This window comes from Lepidochelys kempii, chromosome 18 (assembly GCF_965140285.1).
Source record: "Lepidochelys kempii isolate rLepKem1 chromosome 18, rLepKem1.hap1, whole genome shotgun sequence".
In the NCBI taxonomy this organism is placed as follows: domain Eukaryota; kingdom Metazoa; phylum Chordata; order Testudines; family Cheloniidae; genus Lepidochelys; species Lepidochelys kempii.
In genome coordinates, this window is record NC_136397.1 from 19,074,840 (window position 1) to 19,093,494 (window position 18,655).

Genomic DNA, 18,655 nt, shown 5'->3' on the forward strand with positions numbered 1-18,655 from the left:
AATGAAGCAAGAGCACCCATTCCAGTTCTTATCTTCCCACTCTACAGTCCTTGAAAGCTATGACAGGTAGTTCTGAAATGTGACCATTGAAAAAAGTGGATAAAAGAATACTAAAAATGTGAGCCAGCCATTTTCATTTTGAGTTAATGTTTACTAAGTATTCTCGAAGATGTTGCAGCCATTGTTTTTGATAGGCAGAATCTGCAGTGTGTGTCAATTCTGTGTTATACTATTCCCCATTTTCTGACTCCATACAGACCATATTCTTAGTGACGGATTACAAAAGAAACATTAAGAAAAGGAGTACTTGTGGCACCTTAGAGACTAACCAATTTATTTGAGCATGAGCTTTCGTGAGCTACAGCTCACTTCATCAGATGTTTACCGTGGAAACTGCAGCAGACTTTATATACACACAGAAATCATGAAACAATACCTCCTCCCACCCCACTGTCCTGCTGGTAATAGCTTATCTAAAGTGATCAACAGGTGGGCCATTTCCAGCACAAATCCAGGTTTTCTCACCCTCCACCCCCCCACACAAATTCACTCTCCTGCTGGTGCTAGCCCATCCAAAGTGACAACTCTTTACATAATCAAGTCGGGCTATTTCCTGCATAGATCAAGGTTTTCTCACATCCCCCCCACCCCCATACACACACAAACTCACTCTCCTGCTGGTAATAGCTCATCTAAACTGACCATTCTCCAGGTTTAAATCCAAGTTAAACCAGAACATCTGGGGGGGGGGGTAGGAAAAAACAAGAGGAAACAGGCTACCTTGCATAATGACTTAGCCACTCCCAGTCTCTATTTAAGCCTAAATTAATAGTATCCAATTTGCAAATGAATTCCAATTCAGCAGTTTCTCGCTGGAGTCTGGATTTGAAGTTTTTTTGTTTTAAGATAGCGACCTTCATGTCTGTGATTGCGTGACCAGAGAGATTGAAGTGTTCTCCGACTGGTTTATGAATGTTATAATTCTTGACATCTGATTTGTGTCCATTTATTCTTTTACGTAGAGACTGTCCAGTTTGACCAATGTACATGGCAGAGGGGCATTGCTGGCACATGATGGCATAGATCACATTGGTGGATGTGCAGGTGAACGAGCCTCTGATAGTGTGGCTGATGTTATTAGGCCCTGTGATGGTCTAAGAAGAAACATTCTAGCTGATGGTCAGTGCATCCCATGGTGCAATCCATGCATAAGGAAGAATTACTTAGGCACTTGCTCTAAGAAATGTTTTTGACATTGATAGTTTAGCTAGTTATTTTTAGAGTGTAATCTCCCCCTTTTGGCAAAGATTGGAAATAAATAGGTGAAGCCACTCTCGCAATGCTAAATTCTTCGGATTTTGTTGCCCGGGTCAATCCAGTTTTTGTCCTGCATGTGGTATGGAGACTGCACTGTTTTCATTGCTTAACTATCTCCAGCTTCTGGTGATGACCAAGAATCCTATGTCCGTACTAGTTTTATTAGCTCTGCCAGCTGCCGTTGATAGCAATATTTTGTGGTCAATGGTGACATGGCTGCTGTCTGTGTTGAGGATGGAGTCATTTTTTAAGTCACTGTTCTTTGCTTGCTGAGAGGTCTCACAGGGATAGCGTAGTGAAATTGACCTGCTATCCTGAGGACAGTCTCACTGCAGGTTACTGCAGGATTCTGTGCTGATGAATTTGTATGTGAGGCCAATGTCAGAGATCATAAGGTTGCTTGGGTTGTAGAGTTTTCCATATACACATGGTGCTCCGTTTTTCATCTTTGTCACATGTACCCAGTGCAGTCAACTGTCTTGTCCAGTGTCTGCTTGGATTAGAATGATCTGGCTCAGACTCAACCAAGATAAAACTATGGTTATTATGATGAGATAGAGGAATCAAGCTGAGGAACTGGTGAAAGTGAATATTGCTATTTATTACCCAAATTCACAGCCTGTTAATCCACAGTTGCTTCTGGATGTCTGGGATAGGGCAGTTTCCGAGAGCGCGTTCTGTTAGCTAAAAGATTGAAACTCTTTAGGAAGCAGACCATCCCACCCAGCAATCCACAATTGATCTCCCACTGTCACAGGAAAGTTTGCCCAAAGATCAAGAGTAGAATATAACCTTTAAATTTCCAGTGACGTATTTTTTTTTGTTCAGTATTTTATTTGTTGCTTTCAGCATCGCACAACAGGAAAACATGCTCATCTTAAGGACCAATGCTATTTTTGCCTTTATTTCTTTTTTTCCTTCTTCATCTCCTCTTCCTCGGTATTTTTTTTTCTTCCCTCTTCTCTGAACCAACTCCCATTTCCACTAGTGCACTTCATGTCCAATCCTTTCCCCTATTTGAAAGTTAAGTGCGCAGTGAAATAGTTAAAGATTATCTTTTAAAGTGCAATTAGGCCTTTAAAGCTACCATTGGAATTAATAGTAGGCCGTGAAGTTCATACCTCTGAGCCATAGTTTCAGGCACATAGCCTTGCACTGGTTACATTAAATTCGTATATGGAATATTTCCCTTGCAATAATGAAAATAGAAACTACTTTTTAATCAAAGCTTTAGATTTTTGTAGATCATGAATAGCCATATGGGTACATAATCCCATCATCTAGGCTCTATCTAGACTAGCAGCTCTGGATTTGATGCCTCTCTTATATACAGAGACTTGTAGCTTCTTTGAGAGTTTTTTTTCTTTCGAGCAATTAATTTTTTTTTTAAATAAATTTTAAAGGTACTGTGCTCTTTTAAGGTCCTGATCCTTAAATTTATAATGGGACTACTTGCATGGTAAATTTATACGTGTGTGCACGTATTTTCAGATTTGGAGCTGAAATTTCCAGCGTGGTCAGAAACCTTCTCAATAATCCATTGTCCCCTTTTTAGAAAAACTTGCCTTAGTTTTGTAGGACAAACTATGAGAAATCTAAAAACTGGACGTAGTACCAATGTGCACTCATTACACACAGGAGAAAAGATCAGAAGTAGTTTTCGCTAATGCAGACTTAAATACATTTTTCTTTTGTTGGAAGATCATTTTATTTCATCTATTTTTAGTCATAACAATGGCAAATATACAACTGACTATTGTTAAAGTGAGTCAAGCTTCTAATAATATAAGCTTCATAAATGTGTTTACATTTAGGATTTATTTCTGACTTCTCGAAAGCCAAAAAGTTTAAAGATGATGACCTGAACATCATTTTGAATTAATTTGCCAAGAATTAAACATTGACTGTCTTCCCACTTCAGAGTTCAGTACTATATCATAAGAAAACAAATTTTATAAATCCATTTCTTTAAATATAATCTGGATTTTTGTTCTGACTTTACTTTTAGAAGCAATAAAATGTTTTCCTTTGTTAATTAAAATAATTTGCTTGAGTTTCACGGTCTTATTTTTAAAAATCTTCTAAACTACCTTTATTCATTACTTTTTTAAAAATAATATCCCTGGATAATGTGCCAAAGAACATTATAGTAGATCAGTTGGTAAGTAACTCAAGTTTACAGGGTTTAAAGATACTTGAGTTAGGGATCTAGCCACACAGAAATCTTCTGAGGATAGCTGGATAGCAGGTTAGGGAATCAGAATCTGGTGCTATTCACCGCTAGGGCTAAGCAAAATTGTTTCACTTAACAGAATACAGTTTGGCGGTGACCAAAACTGTTCATGAATTCAGGAGGAACTCAGCAAATAGTTTCAGCCAAATAAAAAATTAGTTGATTTTTCTTGAAAAAGTCAAAATGGTTTGTTTCAGATTTTTCTAAACAAACCATTTCAACATTTCTTTCAAATTGACTTTTCGTTTCAAATAAACTCAAACATTTTTTTTTAATTTTTTGTTTCCGTGAGGGTTAGTTTTGGTTTGAAATGAATCTAAACTGTTTCTGGATGTATTTATTTTTTGTTTCATCATCACCAAATTGGGAAAAAAATCAATTATTTGCTGAACCCTAGTTGTTACCAATTGTCAGGCTGGTTTGGTTAGGAGATTGCTCTTACAACCAGCATATTAGACTCCTAGTGGAAAGTGTTAGCCCTTTTGCATGAGGATGCTGTGAAGCAGGAGAGAGGAAATCAGATTGAAAAACAGGACACACAAGCTTTATTAATGTTTTAATACTGTGTAATATATGCCATTATCATCAGCTAACACATTCTTTACATGTTTACCCATTAAGGTGACTGTTAAATAAGTAGCATGAGGTTTATAGAGAAACACTGTTTCTTTAACTGTATCTATCCATCTCACCTGAGCTTGAAACAGCAAGCAGCCAAGGAACTGTAACAAGATTATAATCATGTGAGAAAAAGAGAGAGGGATAGATAAAAGGGAGAGGCAGTGGCGAAAGCACGTCCTCCAGAAGCTGTCATTTAAGGCTTCTTAAATAAATAAATAAAAATCCTGATTTTTGTCAGTAGGGATTTTAGCTGTGCGTTAGTGTTTAGAAAAGCAAGAATGTTTTAAGTCACAACTTGCGTGACGTGGTGTATCTGGTATTGCTATGTTACTATGCTGCTGCTTTACACCTTTTTAATTTCCTTCTTAGAATCAATCTACCGACGTGGAGCAAGAAGATGGAGGAAGCTCTACCGAGTGAATGGGCATCTGTTTCAAGCCAAACGCTTTAACAGAGTGAGTACTGTTGCTAAAAATGCCATTTTTTGGGTAATGCTCTGCAGTCATTGTTTTTTCAGTGTTTGCTTTTCCTGTATTTGGAACGTGGGGGAAAGAAAAGGAAAAGTGAGATGCTTGTTTATGTGAATTCAGTATGCAATATTATTCCCTGCACAACGACCAGAAAAAGTCAGAAGTTTTTGAATTATTTAGAGTCTGGGATGAGGTCAGTAGTACATAATTAATGGAAATGTTTTCTTTTAAATGCTCTTACAAGCTTTTTTTTAAAAGATATTTTAGATCAGATTCTTTCCCTCTCTCTTATGGTTCTGATTTTCTATAAGCACAGTTATTGTCCTCAATATTCCTTGCCTTTCATTGTCTATATAAATGATTTTTATTTAATCTCTTAATATCCTGACTAAACATGCTTGGAACCTGAACTAGTATATAATATAATTGGTGGGGGAGGAGAGGGGAATTCTGGTATATGTATTTAAGCTGCAAGTCAGTATATATGCCAAGATACAACAACGTAAAGGATCTGACTTAGTCCATAAAAGCAAGAGAACGTAGCTTTAAGGCTGAGACTCCTCCTTCCTTAACCTAGCCCATTGTGCCAGAATTTTGCAGCACATATAAGGTACACATCTTGGAATTTCATAAAAGCCTAAGTGCAAAGAGGTGGGTTAATTTTTAGATCCAACAATGATATTGTATGGCAGTAAAAGGAATCAAATCTTTGCTATTGTTTGGATAGAGTTTTTTGTTTCTAATGCTCTAGAAAAAAAATGCCATTTGACATGTGTTACAGAGATCTAAGACTCGTTAAGGTTAAGTATTCCATCTGTGGACCATTAAAATTTAAATGAGATATACATAATGCACCTTTTCACCGCATACTAAACAAGTATAGTGACTAAAGTATTGTTTTTGATGCACATTATGGAATGTGTTTTGCCTTTTTTTTGTGTATTATACTTACATGGTCAAAAAATATGCCATTGGACAACATACATTTTAATTAGAAATCTATAGTAATTAGTAAAATGTTTATGAAAATTAGGCCTGTAGTTAGTGAGGTTTCAAAAGCACAGATATACATTAACACGGTCATTTTATTTTTGTTGACAATCCCTAATGGGCCTGGTTTACACTGAACTTCAGTGTAGAGAATCAATGCATTTCAGAGCTACAGCACCATAAGAATACAACTGAAGCTAGTAATAAAGGCAGCAAACAGTATACCATAGATGACAAAAATTTGTGTGTGTGTATATGTGTGTGTGTGTATATATATATATATATGCAAATTAAATATCTACCTTCAGCCCTGAATGAGTTTTTATAGTCAATTCTGTAAACTTCTGAATTCATTAAAAAAATCACTTTATAATACACCTATAATAAGGCGAACACTGTAGTCCACTTAATTTCTTGTCTTTGTATTTTAATTCTTTTCTTTTAAAAATACTGCACGAATGAAGGGTATATCATGTGAAAGGAGGTGGAAGGGCTTGCGTGTACAACTCTGTTAATGTTATATTCAACAGCACTGTAGATTGTACTTGTTAATTTACTTATGAACACTCATAACTCTGACACATACTTCTCAAAAATAGCAATTTGAAATGGGCACTTGTAAATCCTGAATTTTAACCTCCTTGATTATTAGCATAATGTTAAAAAAATATATATTCTGTACTATATATATATATATATATTTAAGTGGGCTTATAACACTGTATACAGCTCAGTTGCAGTCTTAAAGTGCCCTCAATTATATAACCTTTTCTCTTTCACTGTGAACCTCAAGTGCACTTGAACAGGAACGGAGTAAAAGAGTTATTAGATTAATTTAGATGTTCACAAGCCTTTGTGCCCACACACAACAGTGACCGCTCCTAAGATTATAAGTATATGTAATTAACAACTAACCCTCAGTTCCTGTTTCTTGATCTGCAGTGCCTCGCTCAAGGATGTCAGTCACTAAGTTGTCATTTTTGCAGTCTGACATTTTCTTTAAATGTCTTATTATTGGAGGCCTTTTGTAAGCTATTTAGCCTGACCCCAGTATGACTCTCCATTATTTTTAGTTTGTGACAAAATAAATAGAAATTCATGTCAAATTATTTGTGTTGTGTCAGAAGAAGCCCAGAAGGTCTGAATTCAAATTGTTCTTCAACATTTACATAAAATGTCCAGTAGATCTGCTCTCTTTTTGCCATTGGTACTTGGAGTCTAAGCAAGTGGACTCCTCTGGCCCCTTATGAAACCCAGGGCTTTGGATGAGAGAACTATGAGGCTTTCCTTCCTAGATTTATGGCTGGGAAACCTTGGATCTCTTCTCCATTATGTCTGCAAGAAACTAGCCAGTTAAAGATAGAAAGGTGCAGCGGGTATAGTCAATATTTTTAAAAAGGGAAAAAGTTAACTATTCCTTTCCCATACTCTATATTTGTTGCTTGTGATCTTAGGCCCCATTCTTCACTGGTGCAGAACTACAAATCCTTCTAGATAGTGCAGACGGGCTTAAGAAAGATCATTCACTCTGCGACTACTACTAGTAAGGATTCAAAGTGACTTAACCATTTTGTGATGGGCACTGTGTTCCTGTAAGCGATTGATTCCACAGAAGAGGATCTGAAAGCCAAACTGCAGCTTACAGGTTTGCTAGACAAGATAGACTTTCACTGTCTTCGGGCTCGGAACAGTTACATCACAGCCTTCAGAGTTTGGTATAAGCCTGAAGTGGGGGAGGAGTGCAAGACTGCATGTGCAGCTTTCAAGAATACAGTGAATCATGGGAAGACCAAGAGTAATGGGAAGGGTCTGGGACTGTTACAGTGGCTGCCGGCGCCAGCCTGTAGGTTGGGAGTAGAGAACATTCTTGAGCTGTCAAAAGGTGCTGTGGATAAGGGAGAAAATTGAGACTGGAATGATTAAATGATCGGCATTTGAGAATCTAAGTTAGGTTGGTTTCAGAGTCAGCTTGTTGGGCAAAATGGCTAAAATGCATGCTGTTTGCATACATGGCGCTGATTAAAGAAAACTTACAATTAATCACAAGTGGGAAGTATTCAGCTTCTTAATGTGACAGTTACTTTTGTGTATAAGAAATAACAAGGAACCTAGCTAAAGTGGTAATGGATGTACACTTGGGGGTTAAAAAAGGTAATTTCATACCTTTCATCATATTTCGGTGCATGTGTTAAGTGACACCTTTTTAATTCATCGTTTAATGGGTTTCCCCCCAACCAGTGGATGACATTTTTAATATGAGCTTTTTGATTATGTATTTTGATTACCCAAACTATCCTGCTGACATGCACTGCTACCAATGTTAGTGTGTAGGTATGGTAAGGTGGACTGTAAGGACGTTATAATTCCCCTTTATTAGAAATACTTGTGATCAATTACTGTGATGTTCTCGGAGTTTTTTCTTTTTCAAATAACAATGTGGTTCAAATTCCTGTCAGTTTTTTGTCTGTGTGCCACCTAGCAACACTTGAAGTTCAAAATAAATATAGCAGATAGGGAAAATGTGCAAATGTTAGTGAATCTATTACAATCTAGCCAGCTCTAATCCTTTGCCCATGCTACATTTGGTTAATATGGGCAGTCAACTTTATCTACATTTTGAACAAGATCTTAACACACTCAGACCTGAGAGAGGAAACTGAAAGAAGTAGTCTCTTGAATTCTATTCTTTATTATTGATTGTTTTTTAATAAAAGCTCTGTCTCACAAACCAGTTTCTCCTTCTGTTTGAATCTGAAGTTGTCATAGTCCTGTATTTGTTGTATGGGTTTTTGGGGTTTTTTGCAAGAGGAATAGTTAGTTGTCACAAATTCAGTATTGTGAGTTTAGATCACTGAGAGAATGAGCTATGAAGATGTTTGTTTAAACGTGTGTGTGTGTGTGAGAGCGCAAAATTGGCGAGGGAAATTTAAGAAAGGAAAACAAGCTACAAATATTACAATAAAATGAATTACTACATATAAAATAAATGTGTTCTCAGTGTGAAAGTGTTAGGCCTTTGTTTTTCCTAAAAATTCTTATCATGGCTACCAGTATAGTCCGAATATGAGCTGCTACTGTCCTTTACGTATTCTGACCTGGATTAGACTCAGATCCTGTAACACTTAGGCATCTGCTGAACTTTACATGCATGTGTATTGCAATTGCAGCTGATGGGACTGATCACGTGCATAATAAGCTGCGTGTAAGTATTTACAGGATCTAGGCCACATATGGCCCAGGACTTAAAACACACCCAGTGGTAACCTTGAAACCTGTGCACACTAGCGCTTCCATAGAGGCTAAGAATGGTACAAAATTTTGGCCCAGAAAACCTTGTATGTATTTCTATCTCTGTCTCTATCTGCTGTCTATCTCCTAATGTATGCACAGACTAAATGTACACCTCCAGTTTTATAATAGCACATTTATGCACAACTTAATTTGATATATAATTAAATGATCAATTAGAAATTATGAAAATGAAATGCATGCGTCAATTACAACTTCTTAATCGGGTATTTTCAAATGTGGCAAAGCTATCTGGCCTCAAATAGAGCTAATTGTAATGTTGAAAAAAATTGTAAAGATGGGGGAAAAAACCTGTTTAAATCATGTTTTTTTTAAAAAAGTAGTTTAATTACTTGTCATGCTTGCATAGCTCAGACAGTTTAAATGATTTTATTCAAAATCCTTTGGACAGAGACTAACCATAAAAAATTTTAGGCCAAAAGGAAATGTGGAAACTGGATTTTTTTTAAATGGAATGGCTATTTCAAGTTATTGTACATTTATTGTGGCTGTGGGCAGTTTTTGGGACATGTCTGAAAAATATTACAGGACCTTTTTTCAGAACTGAAAATCTTCTACTATTTCACATCTCTCCAACATCTTGGCCTCTAAATCTGAAACATTTCAAGAAAAAATCAGTGGTGGGAGACTCTAATACATGAAAATTTTAAAAAAAAATGAATTTTAAAGGAGGAAAGTAAAGGTGGTGAGAGATCAAAATTGGAAAGAATGATCTGTACCCGAGTTAATTTGTATGGAGACCAAGGTTGTAATTCTGGCAATAAAACATATCACACCACTATATCTCATAATAATATGAATATAGGTTGCCATTGAAAGAGACTGTTTCTAAGTATCTGGAGAGCCAGGTATTGGAACACAATACAGGTATCTTATCTTATGTTAATGAGTCATATTAAACAGTGGAACAATATGGATATAAAATAACTTGATTTGACACATACATCAAGTTGTGACAGGAAATAGTGACTCTTGTTAAAAACTGCAGAAGCAAATGGCAATTGGTATTGGGCCAAGAGGCAAAATAAAAAGCAACAGAACAAAATGAAAATTGAAACCTTCTTGGTTTAGCTTCTATCTGTGAATATACGGGTGGTACATTTAGAGTATCCTTTTCTGAGAGGCATTCTAATCATTGCAGGAAAACAGGCATAAACTCCTATTTTTCAATAAATAGACAATTCAGAGATGTTTCTCTTGTAGGGTAGTGACCCAGTCCTGCTAACCCTTGGTGCAGATAGTCCCCTTGGCATAAAATCTGTAGACTTGAAACCAGGTTAGGATGATCTCTAAATGAAACCTACATTGCCATTAATGAACTCCTTCTCATTAATGGTACATATATTATGTCCCAGAGATGTGATACATTGCTGCAAATTGGGAATGCTCAACATTCAAGCGTTTTGAGGAGAATTTTTGTTTTGTTTCAGGGTTTGGTTTTTTTGCATTTAATTAAACTATATCCTAAGTCCCTTCTCAGTGGCTTACAGGAAAAACACCACAGAATCATAGGACTGGAAGGGGAACCTGAAGAAGTCTTCTAGTCCAGCCCCCTGCAGTCAAGGCAGGACAGAGTATTCTCTAGACCATGCCTGACAAATAGTAGTTCTTCTGCTCTACTCCACACTGATTAGGCCTCAACTAGAGTATTGTGTCCAGTTCTGAGTGCCACATTTCAGAAAGGATGTGGACATACTGGAGAAAGTCCAGAGAAGAGCAACAAAAATGATAAAAGGTCTAGAAAACATGTTAGTTATACTACAAGGTGTCTATTGTTTAAACTGCTTGCGTTAGAAAATATTTCATCGCAAGATACTTGTTGGAAGCCTATATTTCAACACATGCTCCGCTATCAAAGGTCCTTCTTTTCCATGGGTCCAGATGATGATGTCATCAATATAGCATAAGTAAAGTAGGGGCGTTAAGGGACGAGAGCTGAGGAAGCGTTCTAAATCAGCCATAAAAATGTTGGCATACTGTGGGGCCATGCAGGTACCCATAGCAGTGCCGCTGATCTGAAAGTATACATTGTCCCCAAATGTAAAATAGTTATGGGTAAGGACAAAGTCACAAAGTTCAGCCACCAGGTTAGCCGTGACATTATCGGGGATAGTGTTCTTGACGGCTTGTAGTCCATTTTTGTGTGGAATGTTGGTGTAGAGGGCTTCTACATCCATAGTGGCCAGGATGGTGTTTTCAGGAAGATCACCGATGGATTGTAGTTTCCTCAGGAAGTCAGTGGTGTCTCAAAGGTAGCTGGGAGTGCTGGTAGTGTAGGGCCTGAGGAGGGAGTCTACATAGCCAGACAATCCTGCTGTCAGGGTGCCAATGCCTGAGATGATGGGGCGCCCAGGATTTCCAGGTTTATGGATCTTGGGTAGTAGACAGAATATCCCAGGTCGGGGTTCCAGGGGTGTGTCTGTGCGGATTTGATCTTGTGCTTTTTCAGGAATGCTGAAGTTGCTTTTGGTAACTCTCAGTGGGATCAGAGGGTAATAGCTTGTAGAAAGTGGTGTTGGAGAGCTGCCAAGCAGCCTCTTGTTCATGTTCCGACTTATTCATGATGACAACAGCACCTCCTTTGTCAGCCTTTTTGATTACCAATGTGATATATGCCATCATGTGCCAGCAATGCCCCTCTGCCATGTACATTGGTCAAACTGGAGAGTCTCTACGTAAAAACACAAATCAGATGTCAAGAATTATAACATTCATAAACCAGTCGGAGAACACTTCAATCTCTCTGGTCACGCAATCACAGACATGAAGGTCGCTATCTTACAACAAAAAAACTTCAAATCCAGACTCCAGCGAGAAACTGCTGAATTGGAATTCATTTGCAAATTGGATACTATTAATTTAGGCTTAAATAGAGACTGGGAGTGGCTAAGTCATTATGCAAGGTAGCCTATTTCCGCTTGTTTTTTCCAACCCCCCCCCCACCCCCCCCATTGTTCTGGTTAAACTTGGATTTATGCTGGAAATGGCCCACCTTAATTATCATACACATTGTAAAGAGAGTGGTCACTTTGGATGGGCTATTACCAGCAGGAGAGAGTTTGGGGGGGGGGGGGGGCAGAGGGTGAGAGAACCTGGATTTGTGCTGGAAATGGCCCACCTTGATTATCATACACATTGTAAGGAGAGTGATCACTTTAGATAAGCTATTACCAGCAGGAGAGTGGGGTGGGAGGAGATATTGTTTCATGGTCTCTGTGTATATAATGTCTTCTGCAGTTTCCACAGTATGCATCCAATGAAGTGAGCTGTAGCTCACAAAAGCTTATGCTCAAATAAATTGGTTAGTCTCTAAGGTGCCACAAGTACTCCTTTTCTTTTTGCGAATACAGATTAACACGGCTGTAACTCTGAAACCTGTCATTATTTCTCACTATATCTCTCTCACCATTGCTCCACTGACACACAGGTTCTAAGGCAGTGGTTCTCAAACTTCTGTACTGGTGCCCCCTTTCACGTAGCAAGCCTCTGAGTGTGACCCCCCCACACACACATTCCCCCCCCCCCCAAAAAAAATTAAAAATAGTTTAAAAAATATTTAACGCTATTCTACATGCTGGAGATGAAGTGGGGTTTGGGGTGGAGGCTGACAGCTCGCGACCACCCATGTAATAACTTCAGGGGTCACGACCCCCAGTTTGAGAACCCCTGTTCTAAGGTCATGCAATGGCAAAAGCTGCAATCAGACCCTAGGAGTCCTGACTCCCGTTCTGTGCGTATGGTCATAGCCCATATACCCTCCCCAGTTCTTGTATCGGAAGCGTTTCCATTGAATGGCCTGGCTTGGAGCATAAGAAGTCTGAGAAAGTGTAATCCCAGTGCTCGTAAACCATACATTTTAAAGCCTGCCTCCATTAGGCACTTTGCCCCTTTGAAAATATATATAACAGCTTATTTTGTAATGGAATGCTATTTAAAGTAAATATATCGATTGCAAACATGCCTTTTTCTCTACTGGGTAAAATGGCAAAATTTAGCCATGCTGATGTGTTCCAGTATCAGCTAAACTACTGTGTTTGTTTCCAAGCATTAGGAAAAATACTGACAAATCTCTAGTGTTGGTTTATGTGGACGGTGGAGACGTATTAAACTTATAAGAGGAACAGCCTGTGTCCAGTACTCCAGTTAGAATCTTGTTCACTTCTTTATAATTTCTCTATATACATGCTGTAGAAATTTATCAAATGTCAGCTCAGCAGTGCAAAAAAGCCCCCCTGCCTTGGTCTTAAGAAACTCCTTTGAGGACTCTTGCCTAACAAGTTGATGTATAGAAGTTCTCTGATCATCCCCTTTGATTTTTGATGAAGCAGCTCTGGGAATTTTTCTTTCTTATCTGAAGTGCAATAAGAATCAAAATGCTAATTGTAACTTGTTGAGCCTCAGTGCTGCTTGTTGAACAGTTGTACTCCAGCATCTGGATAAAACAAAAACTCTGAATTAAATATGGGAGAATATTAATACAGTGCTATCCCAGGAATTCATTAACCTCTGTTTTCACAGGCTTATTTCTTAACCATGAAATTGTCTATAGGCTGAAATTTTTCACACATCAGTCCAAGGAGTGAATTTTTAACAATTTGTGGGGAAGTGAAAATTTATTTGGCTATTGGAAAGGTAATGCTGTCTCAGCCTTGTGCACCTGCTGTCCACAAACCGTCTTATTCATACAGGGCCGTAGCTAAGCATAATGTCTTATGGACAAATATGAAATACAATCCATGCCCCAAGAGACTTGGTCAATGTCAATTAAACCTTACTTATTTTGTTCTACAGACTTGCAGTATTCTCTCCTCAAACTAAATGTGCCTATGGACTATTGTGCCTTCTGTTATGATGCTCCATACACTTAAGATACTCTTTTCCTGAAGTGTGACAAGCAATCTTGCTCTACAACCTCAAACTCTCCTAGAAATACATTTTTCAGTATCTTCCACCAAATGCCATCTGCCTTTGCTCTTATGCCTCACCTCGTAATCACTTAATTTAGCTCATGTTTTGTTATTTCACAATGTAATTGACAAACAGAAAATACATTAAGTTTTCTAATTTAGGTATTAAGCTCTTCTTCCCAGAAACCTAGTCTTAATACATGCCTTTAAAATGTCGTGCACACTAACGGCGATAAAAGAATAATACTAACAGCCCAAGTTTTGCATGCAAATTGCTGGTGTAGCAATGCACAATAGGTGTACTACTTTTATGGACACAGTCAACTTTGTTTTTGAAGTATTGGGTACAGTGCCTAAAATCAGAAGCAGTGTTTGAAAAGTTTTGAAGATGTACCCTCAGGTGAGTCATGTCAATAAAAGACATGTTTCTGATGAACGTAAATTCTTGAAGCATTGTGAAATAGTTTTTTTTGGCCGGTAGCTATGAATATATAAAGAAGAATTGTTAGAGGTCTAAAACTTGAAGATAATTATACTACTTGCTTTTTAGAGAGCATATTGTGGCCAGTGCAGTGAAAGGATATGGGGTCTCGGAAGGCAAGGCTACAAGTGTATCAACTGCAAATTGCTGGTCCATAAACGCTGTCACATACTTGTTCCACTGACCTGCAAAAGGCATATGGTAAGTTTGTATTCTGTATAAAGCTAATGTGTTTTACACCACCTCCATGTGCGTTATTTCCAAAGAGTATTTCCTAACTGACAAAATGTTGTTCATGTAGGCAGGTCACCAGGTTTGTAACGCATGCTGGTATCGTGAACACGGTTCGTGAGCTATCAGTTTAGTAAATGGAGAAGGGGAGGGAGTGTTTTGTGATCAATGAAAACAAAGTGAGGAACGGAGACCTTTGTGCTGTGAAAAAATACAGACTTGGATTTGAAGTTCTTCTTAGTTCACAAAAAAGTATTTATTTCAGATATATGAAGAACATAGTTTGAAAAAACGTTTTCATTTGCATCCTCTGTCTCATGGGAAGTTCTGCAGTACTAAGAAGCTCTCTTTTTTGTTTTTACGTCTCCATTTGTCACTCAACATCTCCCCTGGGTCCTGCTGCCATTTTAAACTCAATCTATTAAATACTCACCTTCTCCTGATCTGTCTACCCATCTCCCTTATCTATTTGTATTGACAACTCCAGTATTCTTTCAATCGTAGACTCAAAACTTTGGTGTCCCCTTCGTCCAATTCCCAGCCTCCTCCAAATCTGTCCTGTATTCAGTATTACTAGTTACTTTGGTTTCTTCCTCTTTAATATCAACCAGATCCATCTTTTCCTCACCAGTCCAGCTGCTGAAACGCTTTTTGCATATCTTGCCTTGATTACTTGATTCTTTGCCATCCTATTAATTGCTGCGTATGTGGAGACGGTATTTGAGTCTAACATACTTGTTGCTATATCTGCTCTAACAGTTCTGCATGTCTTATGTTAATGGTTGAGAACTCATTACAAAAAGAAAACTAAAACTTTTATGTCCTTTTATTAATGAATGCAAGACCTTTTGGAACAGTGACAGTATTTCTTATTTTTAGCCAGGGCAGGGAATATGCTGATGCTTTAGACTGCCTATATAAATTCACACTAAACATGGATACTTTTTATAAGGAATGGCTGCAGTTTCAAATGATAGTCTCAAATCTTTAATTCTGTTTGTGTGTATTTTACAGTAAAATATGCTGGATTTCGTTTTAAAAGAATTATTTAAATATGAGATTTGTTTACACTGCACTGTGCAGGGAGAAGATGGACTTTCTGTAGAGGCTTTTTAGAATTCATTACAAACCATTCATGTTCTGATAAGTATCTGTAATAACCCACTACCTGTCCTGGAAGCTTCAAGTGTAAATTTCTAGCTATAAATTATTTATATAACAAGGCAAACTTGTTTAAAACCTTTAGGAAGCCATATTCAGATGGCATAAACAGATTACATTAATTGATGGATATTTTTTCTCTAAATTGTGTATTTTGCCAGGATTCGGTCATGCCTTCCCAGGAACCTCAATTAGATGATAAAAATGATGAAGTTGACCTCCCCTCTGAAGAAACTGATGGAAGTAGGTATTTTCCCCACTAATGTGCAGTTGATATACTTGCACTTTCGGCTGTAACTATAGTCATAATAGGAACCATGATGCCAACTCTCAGTGCTACCATTATTAGTAATAGTAATTTTTAGTACGTTTGCCATGTTGGTTCCAGAATATGAGAGACACAAGGTACATGACGTAATATCTTTTATTGGATCAAATTCTGTTTGTGGAAGGTACAAGCTTTCAGAGTACACAAAGCTCTTCTTCAGGACTGGGGAAGGAAACTGGAGTGTCTGAACTAAATACAAGTTTGGGATACATTAAGACTCATGTTGTAGGAGGACACTGGAAATGGAGTGGGCGATAAAGGTTAGACAATGTTATACAAAAGGGATTTGAAGTGGCCCATTAGAGGTTAGCAAGCAGATGTGTATTATAAATTGTTGTAATGAGCCATGAAACCAGTATCTAGCAGTGTTCTGAATTTAAGTTTCTAGCAGGAGAATGGAAGCTCCCTAAAAGTGAGTGGGCGGGTCACCAGTGCCCCAACCATGGCCACGCTGCCTCTTGCCTCAAGGCCCCATCCTCTGCTTGCTCCTCCCTCCCTCCCTCCCCCTTGCCCTTATGACTGGTAAAAATTGATGGGACCATGGCCCCTGGTTCCCCTCTATTCTGGAGACCCTGGTTTCTAGCCTTGCTTTTTGAAGTTTCTGTGCAAGCTTCCTTTGAGGAAGTGTATTGGAAGATCAATTATGGAGTGATAGCTTTGTGAAAAGTGCTTGCCAACAGGTGAGTGTTTTCATCATTTTTCTGAGAGTTCATTTGAGAGCATTCTGATTGTTTGGTTTCACCCACTTAGTTGCTGAGGCATTTGATATACTGATGAAATACACCATGTTGTGATAGGCAAGTATAGGATATATGATTCTTGCAAGGTGTGTTGTGAGGGGCATTGATGATTGTAGCAGTGAAGTATGTCTGCAGGTTTTGCATCTGTTTTTTATGGCAGGGTCTGATGCCACTTTGAGTTGGTGTGTCCTGGTCTGTGGGGAGCTTGCGTCTGATGGTGAGATTGGCGTGATTAGGGAGTTGTTTGAAGGCCAGAAGAGGGGGTTTAGGAAAGTTTTCTTTCAGGAAGTGATCCCCATCAAATATGAGTTGTAGTTATTTGATACCCTGTATGGGTTCCAGTGTGGTTTGATAGGTGACAACTAGATGTGTGTAGTTAGTGGGTTTTTTCTGTACTGAAGCAGATTCTCCTCGGGTATTTGGGGGCCCTTTCCATGATGCAATCTACTTCTCTGATGGAGTGTAAATTGGTCCAATAAAAGATATAACCTCACCTACCTTGTGTCTCTAATAATTTGTAATACAGTAGTGCCTCATGGATCAGGACTCCATCATGCTAGGTATATTATATACACATGTAATAGAGTCCTTGTCCCAAAAATCTTGCCATGCACTCTGCCTCAGTTGACCTATATGTAAAATGTGGGTTGTAAGGCTGAATCAGTTACTGTTTGTAGAGCATTTTAAGGATCACAGTTGAGGGTGCTGTAGAAATGTATAAAGGTGTTTAAGGTTTGGGGGTGGGTTGGGGTAGGTTTTTTTTCACAAATTTTAGAGCCTACAACTTGTAAATTTGTTATAAATATACATTGCTAGTGAACTTGGTAACATTTGCAAGGAGTACAGAGGCAGCTGAGTATGTTACAGAAAGTGAGATCTTTAGCCTTCAGGTTAGGGTGTCTGACTATTTATTTATATATTAAGATGTCTGTAACCACGCCTACCTCAAGGCTCCTCTACTGAAGAGGACTGGATAGGACAGTCTGGGCCTGTCACACATGGTTCAGCAAGTTAAAGGGTTCACTGTTAAGTGCCAAAAGGCTCCTCTTCCCCTATTCCAATGTTGACCCCTCTTCAGCACCTTTAGTATGTGCTATCAAGATTATGACAACTAAGGGAAAAAATCCTACCTACATGTCCCATGGGGCAAAGTAAACTGATTTTATGATTTGTCCACTATGTGCAGGATAGTTTTGGCAATCTACTTGTTCTGTTTATCCACTTTGTCTTGCAGTACCTTATATTCCTTCAACCCGGAAACATGACAACATTAAAGATGACTCTGAGGTATTTTAAAAATTATTTTTAAATTAATATTTACGTTTTCTGCATAATGTAGCTATAGTTTATAGGCAGTGTTTTCTTCTTACTGTGTATATCCTTTTTTTCCAGTACAGGAAATCTGGGTCTCCCAAAATCAAGTATTTAGTGATTTAATGGATTTCTCAGACTTTCTTTTTGTTTTCTGTTTATATTGTCTCGATCACAAAGTGTGAAAGACTTTATTTCCCCATTCATATTGGGGAACAACTATGATTTATCTGAGGGTTGCAATTTATTGGTCCTTGCCTCTGAATTAGCAGCTTACAGTGGTTTAACATTATTTCAGTTCTTTGCTGTTATCCTCTCTAATGCATGTACACTGCTTATCACCCTCAGGCCACCCCTCCACAGACTAAAATTATGAATCTTGGTCCAGTGTCACTGACAATGTAAGTCATTAACTATCTGGTTTGCTCTGAAATTTTGCAGATAAATAATACACACCCAATTATAAAGGGCCCTGAAGAAATAAAAGTAGAAAAATGTATGCGTACGTTTTATATTTTAGCTCTTTTGTAGAGGGTCTAGCAGCATCTCTGCAGAC

At 38.1% G+C, this 18,655-nt stretch overlaps 1 protein-coding gene across 11 annotated transcripts in view; it reads left to right on the top strand.

The window, feature by feature from the left end:
• The window catches only part of PRKCZ (protein kinase C zeta), a 158,768-nt gene that overhangs the window by 90,698 nt on the left and 49,415 nt on the right, over window positions 1–18,655 (top strand). For 8 of the 11 annotated variants that reach the window (XR_012155570.1, XM_073316898.2, XM_073316904.1 and 5 more), the window contains 4 exons: window positions 4,541–4,626; window positions 14,398–14,529; window positions 15,882–15,963; window positions 18,023–18,075. Coding sequence is in view for 9 of the 11 variants with exons in the window: in XM_073316898.2 (XP_073172999.1) it covers window positions 4,541–4,626; window positions 14,398–14,529; window positions 15,882–15,963; window positions 18,023–18,075 (353 nt within the window). In the remaining 2 variants the exon portion in view is untranslated. Of the gene's footprint in view, window positions 1–1,022; window positions 1,105–4,540; window positions 4,627–14,397; window positions 14,530–15,881; window positions 15,964–18,022; window positions 18,076–18,447; window positions 18,501–18,655 lie in introns of those variants that run through there. The other 3 variants (XM_073316902.2, XM_073316901.2, XM_073316908.2) reach the window with 2 other exon arrangements.